This window comes from Antennarius striatus, chromosome 13 (genome assembly GCF_040054535.1).
Source record: "Antennarius striatus isolate MH-2024 chromosome 13, ASM4005453v1, whole genome shotgun sequence".
Classification (NCBI taxonomy): Eukaryota; Metazoa; Chordata; class Actinopteri; order Lophiiformes; family Antennariidae; genus Antennarius; species Antennarius striatus.
In genome coordinates, this window is record NC_090788.1 from 9,242,579 (window position 1) to 9,258,231 (window position 15,653).

At 41.2% G+C, this 15,653-nt stretch overlaps 1 protein-coding gene across 2 annotated transcripts; it reads left to right on the forward strand.

Annotated features, from left to right (window-relative positions):
• Nucleotides 1-12,401, forward strand: LOC137606198 (solute carrier family 12 member 9-like). Of its 2 annotated transcripts, XM_068331335.1 has the most exons (14): nt 1-99; nt 3,846-4,079; nt 4,205-4,339; nt 4,425-4,562; nt 4,649-4,945; nt 5,059-5,166; nt 7,949-8,060; nt 8,163-8,320; nt 8,405-8,487; nt 8,569-8,693; nt 8,970-9,162; nt 9,241-9,415; nt 10,828-10,974; nt 11,080-12,401. In XM_068331335.1, exons 2-14 carry the CDS (start codon nt 3,875-3,877, stop codon nt 11,907-11,909), a joined length of 2,706 nt encoding a protein of 901 aa, XP_068187436.1. In that variant the 5' UTR covers nt 1-99; nt 3,846-3,874; the 3' UTR covers nt 11,910-12,401. The 2 variants fall into 2 exon arrangements, with proteins under 2 accessions (XP_068187436.1, XP_068187435.1); XM_068331334.1 differs by lacking the exons at nt 1-99; nt 3,846-4,079; nt 4,205-4,339 and having other exon boundaries at nt 4,449-4,562; nt 9,111-9,415.
• The last annotated feature ends 3,252 nt before the right edge of the window (nt 12,402-15,653 follow it).

Here is a 15,653-nt window from a genome sequence, read left to right on the forward strand (position 1 = left end):
CTTCTACACCTGAGCTGTCGCACCAGAAACATCCACACGGAAAGACGCTCCAGAACACAAAGGAGGTGTGTGTGAAACTGTCCCGGCCGGTTCACAGGGGTGAGTCTGAACATCTACGCTCCGAACATCCTTGTGTTTACAATTCTTAGTAGTTAAACACATAATCTATTTAAACTAAAAACCAGACAGTTGCAAGTCATTGAACTGAGTGAGAAAATTTAATTATGATCTTTGTGACTTGACTGATTTAGGTGCATGTTACTAAAATGGGTTTTGATAAGTTTATCCCATAGGAATTATAAAAATGATCATTCTGTATTAACTCCATCGGATTATAGAGGTATTGCACAGTCTGGGTCTTATTCTTGCAGCTACCACCCCACTGATGCCAAAGGAATTTGGGAATAAATGAAAAACAATCGTAATTCTGGATGGTACTGGCATGTCTTGGGGATAAAACAGGAGGGAGTATTGACATATTATTTTGTAGTGTCACGAAGAAAAAGAGCAACACTGAAAAGCCAGTTAGACATAATGAGTATCATATGACAAGAGATTACGTTAAAATATCCTTGCTTCGGGGCATATGAATGATCTCATGAAAATGTCTGTTGTTTCATGACTCTTCATCCACAGGATTTGACATCAGTCAAGAGGAACAGGTTATTGTAATTAAATGACAAGGAGCACGCACAAATATTTCAACGAAAACAACACAGTTGTCAACAGATAAGACAACGGAGAAATGTTGACAGTTAAAAAGTGATATCTACACACTTATATGTGTATATCTGTATGTATATGTGTGTACACACACACACACACACACACACACACACACACACACACACACACACACACACACACACACACACACACACACACATACATATACTGTATATTGTCATGCCTTGGCCTAGGGGAAACCTTGGCTCAACATGTAAATGTACTTCTTCTGTCTGTCTTCCCACCTAAGGAAAGGCCTGCAGCAACCAATAAAATTTCAAATGGAGCATGTTTTATTTTGCCTTTAAGGGGAAATAAACCATGCAACACAACAAACAAACTGTTAAATGAACGCCATCTTCCCAAAAAAAAAAAAAAAAGAGGTAAATATGTGACCACCATCTTGAAAAGGATAAGGTGGAAAAGTTGGAAGAGAGGAAGAGCACAAAGTTCAAATAGCAGAAAATTTTAAGGGTAGTTCATTTAATTTAATGAAATTCATTTGGATTTAATGAAATATTAGAAAAGAACACTGATCAAAATTAGAGAACACCTTCAGATACTTTCCAGTTAGCTTTAATCTGACACTAGGTGCTAATTTCCTTGAGTATCAGTCATTCCCTATTCAACTGGCAGTCTAACATCCACTTTCACTGACTCAGCAAGATGGTGAGCCATCCTAACGTGACTGAAATCCTCTGGCAGCAGGTTGTTAAGATGAAGGACAAAGGGATGACCCCATGACCCACAGCAAGACAAGTTCGTAATTCCAAATCTGTGATTTACAACGTCACACACTCATTCAAGTCTCCCAGGCTGGTCGTCCACAAAAGGCAAAGGACAGGATAATGTTGGCTAGTAGCCATAATGTCTGTGGGTGTGAGTGTGAGCACGCGTGTTTGTATGTCTTCATGTGGCCTTCTGATGAGTTGGCATCCTATGCAGGGTGTACCCTGTCTTTCGCCCGTAGCTGCCTGAGATAGGCACCAACTGAACCATAAAGCAGATATACAGCTGAAGATGAGACAATCACACTTGTGACATAATCAGAAATTTTCTGCCAGCATGCCTCAGTTGGCATATTTACCTGTAGTGACAGTTTATTTTTGTCGTAATGTAATGTAATGTAACGTAACTTAATGTAATACATCTTTCTGTTATTCATCAACCTAACTTATAAAAACCTGCTCCTCTTGACTGACGTTGACAGAAAGCCAGATGTACATTTCATGAGGAAGAAAAGTCATTTGACTAATGTATTAATGAGGACATGCAAATAGCTTGAAGCAAGAAAGTTAAAATAGTAATTATCTGTCTGTGGTGTCATATTTTATCGAGACAGGTCAAGTGAAGTAAATTACTGTGTTAAATTTGTTTTGCATGATACCCCAGATACAAGAAAATACCACACTGAGTTGTTATTACTGAGTAAAGGTTAAAAACAATGACATAAGTGATCACCTCCCAATATTTACCAACTATGACTGGAAACCAACTGTGTGTCAGGAACAGGTCCAAACATTCTACAGGAGAGTCAAGACTGGAGACAGAATAAATGCATTTAGAAATTACCTATTAACTCAAAACTGGTCTGATGTTTACACTGCTGAGGATTATGACTATTTTATGACTATTTTATTGATAGAGTAGAAAAACTACACAATATGCACTGCCCAGTGAAGAAAATCCACATAAAAAGAGGGGTGAAGAAACCGTGGATGACTATGTCACTGATAAATGCCTGTCGAAAAAAGAATATGTTAAATAAAAAGGCAAAGAACAGAAAAAGCAGAAGCTAGATATAAGAAACATAGATATAAATTAAATGCTATAATAAGAACTTGTAAGAAAAAATACTATAGTAATCTCCCAGCAGAAAATAAGAATTACTGTACACCAAAAAGCTATGGGACATAGTGAACAATCTCATAAAACAAAACAAGGCCAAACCATCCTATCCACAATACTTTAGTATTAAAAAATACGAAATGTAAGTACATGGTGGAGGTTGCTGATAAATTAAATGAATTTTTGTGTGTGGGGGGCCTGAGCTGGCAGAAAACATTTCTGTCTCACACTTGCACTGGGATCATTTTGATTACGATGGAGGAAGAAACCCTAACGCAATGTTTCTGGCGCCAGTGAAAGACAGAGATAAGACACCTAGTCAAACAATGCGCAGCAAGAGCCTCTACTGATGTGAATGGATTTGATATAAACTACTGTAATCAAGGACATACTGGAAGGAATACTAGCACCATTGATGCACATATGTATTCTGTCATTTCAAACTGGGGTGTTTCCAAACAGAATGAAAATTGCCAAAGTTGTACCTATATTTAAGAATGGCAATAAAATTATTTTTTTAGAATTATAGACATGTTTCAATAGAACCAGTTATCAAAAATTCTAGAGAAGCCATTTAATAACATGCTGGATTTATTCATAATAAAGCATAATCTTCTTAGTAGCAGTCAGTATGGCTGCAGGAAGAATGCCTTGTCCCATTATGGGTTGCCACAGCATCTCATCCTTTTTTTCAGTTAAGATGAATGCTCATATTTGTTTGTCAAAGTTTTTTTACACCAGATGCCCTTCCTATCTTAACCTTCTTCAGTTATCCTGGCTTGGGTCCAGCCTACGGTTGACACTGGCTTGTGCCCCCACAGGGCTGCAGATGCAGGTGATTGAACCGGGGCCAGCATGCATGTGAATCAACAGTTCCAAAGTCACAACTGTTAGCTGATTTCAATGGATAAAGCCTGAGGACATCATTCTTCTAGAATAAATCAGACAAAACAGACAAGTGGTGCTTTTTTCATGGTTCTAAGTTGAAATTTGATTCATTCTGAGGTGGGATTTTTCTTAGATAAAAAAATGTGTCACAAGTACAAAAATTTAGATTTTTTCATTTTATAGTCTATTTAACTTTGAAATTAATTTCTCTCCCAGATAGAGGAAGAAGACAGAATATTTGCAGTTAATAAGCACAACTGTAATACTTTCTTTCTTAGCATTTCATGCTATATTGCTTCACTAGTAACCACAGTGACAGAAGAGTTGGATCTGTAATTCAAAGTGTAACTATCTGCAACAATGTTGGATGTCTGTTTCCATAGGCCAACCAGTAAGGCTCTTCTCTCCAAAAATGTCAAAAGACCAATCCCTTGGGGTCACATCAGAGGCATACAGTATGACTACGACCACATCAGCATGCGGGTCAAAGTCAAATGATGCCCCTGATTCCAACCATAGCACTCCAGCTAAGGCGGCTCGAAAACTGAACACATTCTTTGGAGTCATGGTTCCGACTGTTCTCTCCATATTCAGCATTGTGCTGTTGCTGAGAACAGGTGAGAACAGAGATAAAACTTAACTTAATTTTGGGATGTAAGCAGTGATTGTTTGTTTAACTCTCTTATACAATGAGTAATTGCGTTGTGCACTTTGACTAACAGTAATGTGATCTCTCTTGCAGGGTTTGTAGTTGGTCAAGCAGGATTGTTGGAAGGTCTTTCAATTCTGGTTGTAGCTTACATTATCATATCGCTGACAATACTGTCCATCTCTGCCATTTCCACTAATGGCGCTATACAAGCAGGTGGAGCTTATTGTATCCTTGGTGACTGAAATGTCTTTCTTTAGTGTTATGCTTTCATTCCTCAGTTAAAACATCAATCTTAACAAAGTGCGACCAGACATGATCAGTCGGTCCCTCGGCCCAGAGTTTGGTGGAAGTATTGGTTTGATGTTCTTCTTGGCCAAAGTGTGTGCATGTGGAGAATATGTTCTTGGTCTTGTGGAGGCGATACTTGATGCGATTGGTGTGGACCCTGGTAAGATTTTGGTTATCTAATATTTCTCTTATATTCGCAGTCATTCTTCAGATTCTCAGTTTTCTAACTGTTTTCCTCTTTTATAGATTCATCAGGGGGATTGCAGGTGCTCCCCCATGGTTACTGGTACAACCTGCTGTACTCCACAGTAGTCCTTCTACTTTGCCTGGTTGTGTGTCTGGTTGGAGCTCACATCTACTCTCGCACGGTCTTTGTCATCCTGGTGTTGATCACCATATCCTTGCTGTCCATTTTCATCAGTTCAATCATAGTCAAACCTCGTGAGTTTTTCATCACCCACCATGGATCTGGAAACCAGACTGCTCACTTCAATGCCAGCTACACAGGCTTCAATGCCAGCACCCTGAGGAACAACCTGGGCCGTGAGTGTTGGGGCATAAGGCTGATACAGAGGATGTTAATGCAGATCATGATTAAAATTACAAGATGTTGAATCTTTTAATGTTTTTTAATGTTCTGTTGTCTATCCTTGCAGCTGTTTACAGTTTGGATTACAGCACTAACACTGTCATGTCATATGCCAGCGTATTTGCTGTTTTATTTACCAGCTGCACGGGAATCATGGCTGGAGCCAACATGTCAGGTTAGTGCTTTTTGTTTTACATTATCCCACTGAAGACAATCATCGAAAGAGTGCACCGTTGATATAATGTATGTTGCAGTCAAATCAAGTAATTTAATTTGTATAGCACATTTAAATGCACAACAGTTGACCAAAAGTGCTTTACATGTATAGCGGGGAAGACCAAAACAGTATACATGCCTTGAAAATACAAAATCAAGTATACAGGACTATAAATATAGTTAATAAATACAATAAAACAGTGGCTAAAAGAGGGCATAAAAAAGGTGTGTAAAGCAAGAGTGTAAAAGTTTGTCTTCAGGTTGGACGTAAAACTGACAATAGTGTTAAATGAACAGATATGGGGTGGGGAGGAGTACCAAAGCTTTGGGGCTACTACAGAAAAGGCTCGGCCCACAATGGTTTTTAAGTATGTTGGTGGGTCAGCAGAGAGGTTTTCTTGTGGACCTAAGTGACCTTGAAGCAGAGTAGGTGGATAAAAGATTGGAGATGGGGGCTTGATCATGGAATGATTTAAAAACAAAAAGTAAAACTTTAAAATCAATCCTAGATTTCACTGGCTACCAGTGACGCCTGGCTAAAACTGGAGTTATGTGCTCATAAGCTTTGTTGCCAGTGTCAGTCTTGCAGCAGCATTCTATACTAACTGGAGCCTAAATTGTACTGGATAAGCTTGTGCAAAGTGAGTTGCAGTAATCTAAATGTGATTCAAAGCATGTTTGACTGTTTCAAAGTCTCTTTTAGATAAAAATTACTTCATCTTAGTTATTGTTCTAAGCTGATAAAAAAAAAACCCTTCCTTCAACAACGAAGCTGATTTGTTTATCAAAATTTAGAAACCTGTCAAAAGGGCACCTAAATTTCTGACCCCATTCTGCAGATTTGATGACCACTTACCAAGGATTTTGCTGAAGTTGTTTGTAGAGGTGGGTGATCCAAATAAAGCAATCTTATTTTACTTGGAATTCAATGCACAATTCAACAGTTCGTAAGATGTCGTTTTAGCAAGGTAGATTACATACTGTGGAGGGTTCTGAAGCCAGTTTGGAATTGATCCAATATATTAAAACTATTCAAAACAGAATACAGGGCCCCCTCGTTCTTTCCGGTTAATGCGTTCCAGGAACTACACCTGAATGAGGAATCCGCGATTGAGACCGCGATCCACTTATTATTTACGGTAATTTAACGTTTATGAACCCTCCCCATACTGATATTAAACCACCTTCTACCTGTATTACTTTTTCCCACACTCTGATCGACTGTTTAAAGCACTTTTGTGTCTCACTAAAGTCCGAGACTGACGGAACAGAGTGCACTTCCGGATGCCGTCAGACAATAGAACGCTCGTATGGTATCACATGACTGCCTACCAGATGGAGTCACAAACGTTGATGCGCGAATGTGGGAGGGCTTACTGTACATGCTTGAAAGCAGAGGGTACATCAGTGTGCAAGGGGCAGTTCGCTTTCACGAAAACAATTGGACAAGGATGTCAAATACCCCTTTAAAGAGTCAAGAGGGGCTAACATCAGAGAGGCAACACGAAGGCTTTAGGTGAGAAACGATGTACCTCAGGCAGTTCAGAGGAAGACACAGGAGTGAAATGCTGGAGGATACCGGTAGGACTGTGGGTTTTAAGAGAAGTGCAGTCCTGTGATGTGATATGGCCTGATATGAACAATTTTACTGATAAAATAATCAGAAAATTCCTCACAAGTTAAGTACGTGTCAACTGAAATGGTTGGATTCGAAAATGAATCAATTTGAGAGTTAGTGGAAACAGTTGAAATTCAAAACAAGAGTAGGTATTCGCAGGAAGGATTTAGCAATTAAATGCATTCTTGAACCTGAGATCTTGCTACCTGAGATCCTCTGGGAATTTAGTGAACCCCACTGGGGAGGACATAAATCACCAATACCAAGTAAAGGTTCATCCACAAAGAGAAAGCCCAACTCAAGAGATGTAATGATGTAATTTAGGATAAATGTCTTCTTTGCAACAGAGGTTTGCATTTATGAGGCCAAATTTAAGGGGAAATCCACTCCACCATGGGGCAGAACTTTCTCTGCAGAGATGGAATTAGGAGCCTGGTGAACAGGAATCTGGAACTGGGAATTTAGGCGCCAGCAGTGAGAGCAGGAAAAGTTTTTGATAGTCAACTCATCAGTGCAGCAATCAGATGATGAGCCAGCAGGTAATGTAGATGTGGGAATGCTGCCAGCGGATTTCCCGGGAAGTGCAAGGAAATTGCGATGCTTCCTTGATGCACGTAACAAGGTTGTGGTTGTGAGATGCGAAGGGTGGTATACAACTTGTTGCCATCTCTTTGTCTGCCTGCGAAAGTGCACATCAAATTGAAAAGTTATTTGGCAGTGGACGATAGGGTCATACTTCTGTGCAATGGCATTAAAAAAGTGACTGCAAGGAGTGAAAAAATCCAATGTATCCATAAAATGGGGTTGGAAAAAAGGATGCATTTTATTTCTCCATGGATCTCATCCCAAAACTCACAGCCAGATTAAAACCTGCCCAAAAAGATAAACTCTGCGTATATCAGTAAGGTAGACTTGCATACAAAAGGGCTTGAGTGAGGCTGGAAGACATGGTGCACCCAAAATTAGCCAAACTTGTAGGTGAGTCAGAAAATTCTCTTCCGATAGCTAATCTGGAACAATGTTCGTGCATGTTACACCCCAATAGGATTTGCAATGAAAAGTATACACAAAAATCCACAAACAGCGTTATACTGTATTTGCATGTCTTCCACATGTTTTGAAGGGGATCTGAAGAATCCAAGCATTGCAATCCCAAAAGGCACCATCACAGCTGTCATCTACGCTTTCATAATCTATGTCCTCTTATTCATCTTGGTCGGCGCCACTTGTGACAGGTGTGAAATATTTCTTTAATGTTTGATCTAAATTCTCAAAGAGAAATAGATATTGGGATGAATTCATGACATAAACTACTTTCCATTCTTTATTGTCTTCAGGTCTCTGTTGATAAATGATTATGGCTTTCTCCACAAAATAAACATTTGGCCTCCATTTGTCACTGTTGGTGTTTGCTGCACTGCCCTGTCAGCTGCTATGTGTTCTATGATTGGAGCGTCTCGTATCCTCCATGCTCTTGCTCTGGATGACCTGTTTGGTGAGGACTGAATGTTTTACTCATATTAGTGGCTTTTACTCATATTAGAATTATTTTCTAATATGCAGTGTTTTCCCCTTCAAGGTTTACCTTTAGCCCCAGCCACCATCACATCAAAATCTGGGAATCCATGGGTGGCAGTGCTGTACACCTGGGGTCTGGTACAGGTGAGGGGAGTTTCTGATCAATCCTGTGTTTTCAGTATTACAAGGTAATGAACTGTGGTTTGTGTTCTGTTTTTATTTCAGTGTGTAGTGTTTGCAGGCCAGCTCAATGCAATAGCAAGTTTGGTGACTGTTTTTTACCTGCTTACCTACGCTGCAGTTGATCTCGCTTGCCTGGCTCTTGAGTTGGCATCAGCTCCAAATTTCAGGTAATGAAACATCAATCCTTAGAAAAATGAGAATGTAGTCATCTCTACTGAGCTATGCCAACAAGATCTGGCATTAGATTAAAATTGATCAATTTTCTGGAATAAGTTTGTAAAAAAATTGTTTTAAAATCTATATGAGAGAATTTGTCAGTGACACTATTGATGCTTTAATATTAGAATGGTTGAAATTTATTCTTTTAATGATTAGAAGATAAAAAATTGAGAATGGGAAGCCCATTTCGTTCCATATATTTTAAATATGTCTCTGTTTAACAGGCCGACCTTCCAGCTCTTTTCCTGGCACACCTGCCTGCTGGGGGTTGTGAGCTGTGTAGTTATGATGTTCGTCATCAACCCTGTGTACTCCTCAGGCAGCATTGTAATCCTGTTAGTGCTCCTGCTTTTCCTCCACTACAGATCGCCCACCAGCAGCTGGGGCTATATCAGCCAGGCTCTCATTTTCCATCAGGTATCTAGAATCTTGCAGAGATGGATACAAAATCAAACATGCAGTTTACCCAACAGATCTGCCTTCTTTTTGGTTAAGGTACGTAAATATTTATTGATGCTGGATGTGAGGAAAGACCACGTGAAGTTCTGGAGGCCACAAGTGTTGCTCATGGTGGCCAACCCTCGCTCCTCCTGTCAGCTCATCCAGTTTGTCAACCAGTTGAAGAAGGGAGGGCTGTTTGTGTTGGGCCACGTGCAGCTGGGAGATCTGGGTAATTGCCTGTGGATGTCCCGTGACGGCCATCTGCAGTTAATAGTATTAAATTATTCTTGTCTTTGAATAATTTTCCTCTGTGGTTTCTCTTCCCCACACTGAAGCTAAAGTTACCTTGAGTCCTTAGACTGTCATGTAAGGCTCAATGTTGGGCTTTCACTTTCCGTCTGCTGCTTCTCTTGTATTATTAGTCATTAAATATCACATCACTGTGTCAGGAGTTTCTGAGTTTAAACTTTGTCAATCCTTTCCCAACATGTGCAACGCTATCACTCAGTAGCAATGATGTTCTTTGTGGTTTCAATTTTTACCCAGTTTTATCATATATACTTCTAAGAACCTTAGTATAACATCTGCCACAGCTTAGCTACTAAGATGATCAATGAATAAAATGAAGACCTGTATTGCATGACTGTGGACTGTGTTTGTTTCCAGCCTTGTCAATGGTGGTCTACTTCTTCTTTTCCTTTCGGCTTTTCCCTTCAGGGGTCGCCACAGCGAATTAGTTGCCTCCATCTGCATCCTCTTCTCTCACACCAACTACCTTCATGTCCTCTTTCACTACATCCATAAACCTCCTCTTTGGTATTCCTCTAGGCCTCCTGCCTTGCAGTTCAAAACTCAGCATCCTTCTACCAATATATTCAGAATCTCAGTGGTGACAATCATCTTTTAACAGTGCTGTCTGGCAGAGCTGGTGGCTGAGGCTTTCTGCAGCCACTTTTAAAATGTTATGATGCCACCACTGATGTTAGCCTTCGGCAAGTGCTCCAGAGAAGAAGACACAGAATTGTGTTTCATACTTAATCTACTTGTGGAAGTACATGGTTTGTTAAGTCATTGTGTACAGCCTGGATGACAAAGTTTGGTTACAGGACCTCAATGTTGGCTTTAATCACTTGTGAGCCTGTTCAGTCTCTATAGGAATGTCTCTCTTGTCCACATCACTAGAAACCTTTGTCAGCTCCAGGCGTAGTTGTTGCTCCTCCAATCCTATGGCTCTGCCTTTGAGAGAGTGTTGCTCTCTGTTGATATACCAGAACAGGTAGGCTGTTTAAGGGGACATGATTGTAACCCTAACGCCTGTTCGTGGTAGGCTTGCCCGTCTTTGTAAATGGGTCTGTGATGAAGTTTTGATGATAACAGAGTGTTCAAAGTTGGCATTAAAGATCATCTCCAGCAGTTTAGTGTTTGATGGAAAAGAAAGATACCACTAGATGGTGCAAAGTTATGCAGAGCCATAACATACCAATCTGTGATGCTTCCAGTCAGGATGCTTTCTTTCGCTCCTCTTCCACCACTGTCTGCTTGCTCACGTGATGCAGCTGTGAAATAATGTATTGCATTACTGTTGGTTTGTTGTTAAAATCCATACAGTGAATTTAATTCTGCCTTTCCCCCTTCTTTTAGACATCCTCCCATCAGACCCGGTGCAGCAGCAGTACAACTTCTGGTTGAGGCTGGTTGATAAACTCGGGGTGAAGGCCTTTGTAGACCTGACGTTGTCTCCTTCTGTCAGACAGGGAACACAGCATCTGCTGCGGATCACAGGCTTAGGTATGCTGTGATTTCTTACACACTTGCATCCAGGACATGTTTTTATGCTGCTTTATCTACAATGTATGACCCGCACATCTCTGCATTTCTGCTTCTCTCTACAAGGTGGCATGAAGCCCAACACACTGATCTTGGGTTTTTATGACAGCTGCACTCCTGAGGACTTCTTCCTTCAAGATTCTGCATTCTGTGACTCTTCAATGAGGCGAGCAACTGAGGACGAATTAAATTTTGGTGTTGACCTACCTTCACTGCAGGCTCATTTCCCTCCAGTTCGGCACATTGAGAGCCCACGATGGCTATCACCAGAGGAGTATGTGGGGATCCTGTCTGATGCCATTAAAATGAGCAAGAATGTGTGCCTTGCTCGCTACTTTTTCCAACTAGAGGGAGAGGGTAAAGACAGCAAGGTTGATGGGTCAGAGCGCACTATAGATGTGTGGCCTCTCAACCTGCTCCAACCTTGCAGTCGTGAGTATCAGGATGTGTGCAGCCTCTTCCTGCTGCAGATGGCCTGTGTGCTTAACATGTCCAATAAATGGCGCCGTGCACAAATGAGAATTTTCCTGAATGTGGAGACAGAGTCTAATGACCAGGGCTGGGTGGTAAATGAAGAGACTTTTCGAGAGTTACTGAGGAAGCTGAGGATTCGTGCATCAATAAAGATTGTGCCGTGGGACTCTGTGTTGAAACACCACGTTCATCTGAATGAGGAGCCACCACAAGCCCTGTCCGAGGACTTCCTGTGTGCAGTGAACAGAATGCTGACAGACCACAGCTCCCAAGCTGCTGTTCGCTTCCTGTATTTGCCTCGACCTCCTGCTCATCACAGCCAGTCACAACAGTACTTGTCTCATGTGGAAGCAGTGACCAATAGTTTAGGACCAACACTCCTGATTCATGGTGTCATGCCAGTCACATACACTGAGCTGTGAGCATATTTTATTCTTTATTGTTCATGCTTAGGTGTAAGTATGGAATTTTGTTTCAAATACTGTAACTTGAGAAATAATGTAATGAAACGTGGGCAGCATGGTAGCGCAGTAGGTTGCACTGTTGCATTACAGTGAGAAGGTCCTGGGATCAATCTCTTTCGGTGCAGTTTATTTGTTTTCTCCGTGTCTGCGTGGGTTCTGTCCAGGTTCTCCAGCTTCCTCTCACCTCCAAAAACATGCAGTTCAAGTCAGTTGGTCACACCAAATTGTCAATAGGTGTGAGTGTGTTTGTCTTTCATATGGCCCCACATTGAGGTGTCATCTTATCCAGGGTGAACCCCATCTTTTGCCCGTAGCTGGTTTGGACAGGCTCCAGCAACCCTGTGGTCCAAAACACAGATATGTGGCTGTAGATGAAACAATTGTGGTTGTGGATGAAAAGATATAGTATGTAGCACCATGTTTTGGGGTTTATTAATTTGCCACCTGTTGCTTTTGCAGTCAAGTAGGATATTCTCCTGTTTCGATATGCTTGATCTGGCTTGAGACAACACATGAAATACATAGAAACTAGAGGTTATTTATAGTCATACAAGAGTTCATATTTGCATTAATGAAAGACTGACAAAAGCTTTTATCCATGGCCAAGTGCAGCACAAAAGAACTCAATGAAGCTTCAACCTTTTAGGCGGGGCACCTGCAAACTTAATACAGACTCAGTTGGGACCAGTCATGGATGATTTAGTTAAGACTGAAAACAGAGCTAGTTGTCACATTTTTGCAACAACATATTTGCCATGGGCAGAACAGTGGCGCAGTGGGTGGCAGCGTCACCTCACAGCAAGAAGGTTCCAGGTTCACTTCCTCTCTGTGCAGTTTGCTTGTTCTCGCTGTGTCGGCGGGTTCTCTCCAAGCTTCCTCCTACCTCCAAAAATATGCAACATCATTAATTGGACATGCCAAATTGTCCGTAGATGTGAATGTGAGGGTGAGTGGTTAGGATAAGGGGTTGTGGTTGTTTTCTACATGGGGCTCTGTGAGGAACTGGTGACTCGTCCAGCCTCTAGCCAATAGTCAACCGGGATAACTCTAGCATAACCCACGACCCATATTTTGGGTAAGCTGCTGAAGAGGAGATAATTACAATCATCTTGTCTTCAAGAAGACAATTTAGGGAATGAATTTACCACTGTTTACAATACAGGTAGTCGCCGACTTACGACCGCGATTGGGACCGACAGATCGGTCGTAACTCGACTTGGTCGTAAATCGACTCTTACGTAAAAATTAAATCCAGCAGCGCTGGTTTTTGGCTGGGGGTCGTCCGGATCGTCAGCTGGGGCAGCGTGTGGGTTGGTGGGAGCGGGAGACGATCTTTTCATAATCATTGTGAGCTTTGTCTGAATTGTTCGTTTCTTTTTCTCCTCATAAATTTCACGATATGGACGGAAAGCGTCGTTTGCCATCCGTTCAATCCTTGCAAATGTTTCTATGTTCTATGAGCATTTCTTCAAAGTGTGCACGGAGTTTATTTAACAGGGAAAAGCCTTCTGACAAGCCTTTGGTGGTGAACATTGTTTCTGTTTCCTCCTCTTCTTTCTCTGCTTCTCTTCTCTCTTCTTCCACTCTTTCTTCTTCCAGCGCGATCAGTTCTTCATACAGTGCGATCATTCGTGAGTTCTCCAAGGAGAGGTTTTTTGCCAGTTTCACTATTTTCTCCCGAATCTGATCAAGTTCTTCGTCACTTTCAAATCCAGCAGAAGAGTTCACGTAACGCTTGACAGTTTTTCCATACGCCATTCATACATTTCTCCGTCACAGTCTCCCAAGCAGCCCAGCCCATCAGTAGTGGGCTGGGCTATTGATCTCACAGTGTGACTGAACAGCGTGTGTGCGCCGTGGGGACTGAAGAGAGCGCGGGAGTCTCAGAGCGTGAGTACTGTGGCTGGAGGGAATGCCCCGCCCTACCCGGACATTGTGGTCGTAAAGTCGATCGGTCGTAAGTTGCACAGGTCGTAAGTCGGCGACTACCTGTACAGACATTTTTTTACAGCAGTCCAGTGACATTTAATTTACCAGTGTTACTCAAATGACCACAGAAGACGATACATTTTGTTTTGACACCAACAGCATTTAACCTGTGTATAAGAATGGAATGATCAGCAGTGCCAAAGTACCAACAAAAATTTTCTCCATTCTCAGCCTGCAGAATGATGTAATTTGGCCTTTTAACAGGGCTATTTCTGAGCTGAGAAATTGTGGCCCTCACAATTTGAATGAGGTGCTTGGTTATAAATTTTTCTGGCACTTAGGAGATTAATGCAGTAGTTTAGAGAGTGGGCTAGGCATTGGTCATAACAGATTTACTGGGGTCAGGTTTTTCAGGGCACAAGCAGTTCTGATATTGGTAATGGAAACAGCTGGATGTAAGTGAACATATGAACATATGTTCATTATATTTCATAATGGAAGGCCAGTAGAAGATAGGAGTGTAAGTGACTGGATAGAATATCTAAGGCTACAGGAGGACATGCACAATTGGGAAATTCTCAGAGAGGTATCTCAATCTGACGGGAACAAATTGAATAAAATTCGAACAGTAATTGAAGGATCAGAGGTGGTGACTGGTGCCATGATGTTGGATTTGATAATGTGGACTTTGTTAACAAAGAGGATAACTGCTCACAATTTGTAAAGTTGGGACAGTAATTGAAGTATAAAATAGGGTGACTGTACCATGATGTTGGACTTGATAATGCTGACTTTATTAACAAAGAGGATAATGGCTTCTCACAGTCTTCAGTAGAGCTGACATGCATAATCATAGGTGTTGATTTTACAAGCTGTTAATTGTGATTAACGGACCTCTAGGGTTCTGCACAATAAGTTATTGATGCAACTTTGATTTTCTGATTCAACAGTTGTAAAAATTATTCCATGAATTAAGTGCATATATATTACACCTTAAATGTATGATTTTCAATGAATGCTCGTCCCTTCTAAATCATGAGTTCATGGCAAACCTTTGGTGGTCACTACTGACCTGGTTATAATGGGTCACATCTATTTTAACGGCCATGTGTTCATGATGAGTAGTCAGCCTTTGAATAGCTTGAATTTTTAACCATTTAATTTTTTTCCCATGAAAACACAAATTTTTTTTTTAGATAGAACGCTGGTGATGTTGTCTGGAGTATATCAAACTACACATTAAAATGTCATCAAAAGCCATATAAAACGTAACCATTTTTAACACATGTGCCTTTTAAGATTGTTTCTCACTTTTTTTTTTTTTTTTTTACTTTTCGGTTAAAGCATGAGTTTGGGGCAGCAGTAGTTCAATCCACTAGGTCTTGGGCTGTGGACCAGAGGTTCAAGACCCATGTGGACCAAAAAGTGCTATGTTAACTGTCAGTGGGAGGTGCCAGTTCCCTTCCTGAACACTGCCAAGGTACCATTGAGCAGGGCACCATCCGCCTTACAAGCTGCTCATTGGGGGCACACCATGAAGGAGCTGCCCACCTCTCATCTCATCTGCATGCTAACAGGCCCCTTATGTGTGTGTGTGTGTGTGTGTGTGTGTGTGTGTGTGTGTGTGTGTGTCATGATCCTGCAACCATGAATTGTATCTGGAGAAATTTACTGCCATGTCTCTCTGGGCAGTGTGTCTGTGTAGGCTCTCAGTTATCCAGGTCATGGTTATCCAAAGCTGTTTCAATCAATCCACTGGACTTTAAGAAAGTT

Bases quoted from the DNA above. Each gene is read 5' to 3' on its own strand.
- LOC137606198 (XM_068331335.1), top strand. From the start codon at position 3,875: ATGTCAAAAGACCAATCCCTTGGGGTCACATCAGAGGCATACAGTATG. The intron at 8,061-8,162 runs GTGTGAAATATT...TATTGTCTTCAG, and splicing joins GTCGGCGCCACTTGTGACAG to GTCTCTGTTGATAAATGATT. The intron at 8,694-8,969 runs GTAATGAAACAT...TCTGTTTAACAG, and splicing joins GCATCAGCTCCAAATTTCAG to GCCGACCTTCCAGCTCTTTT.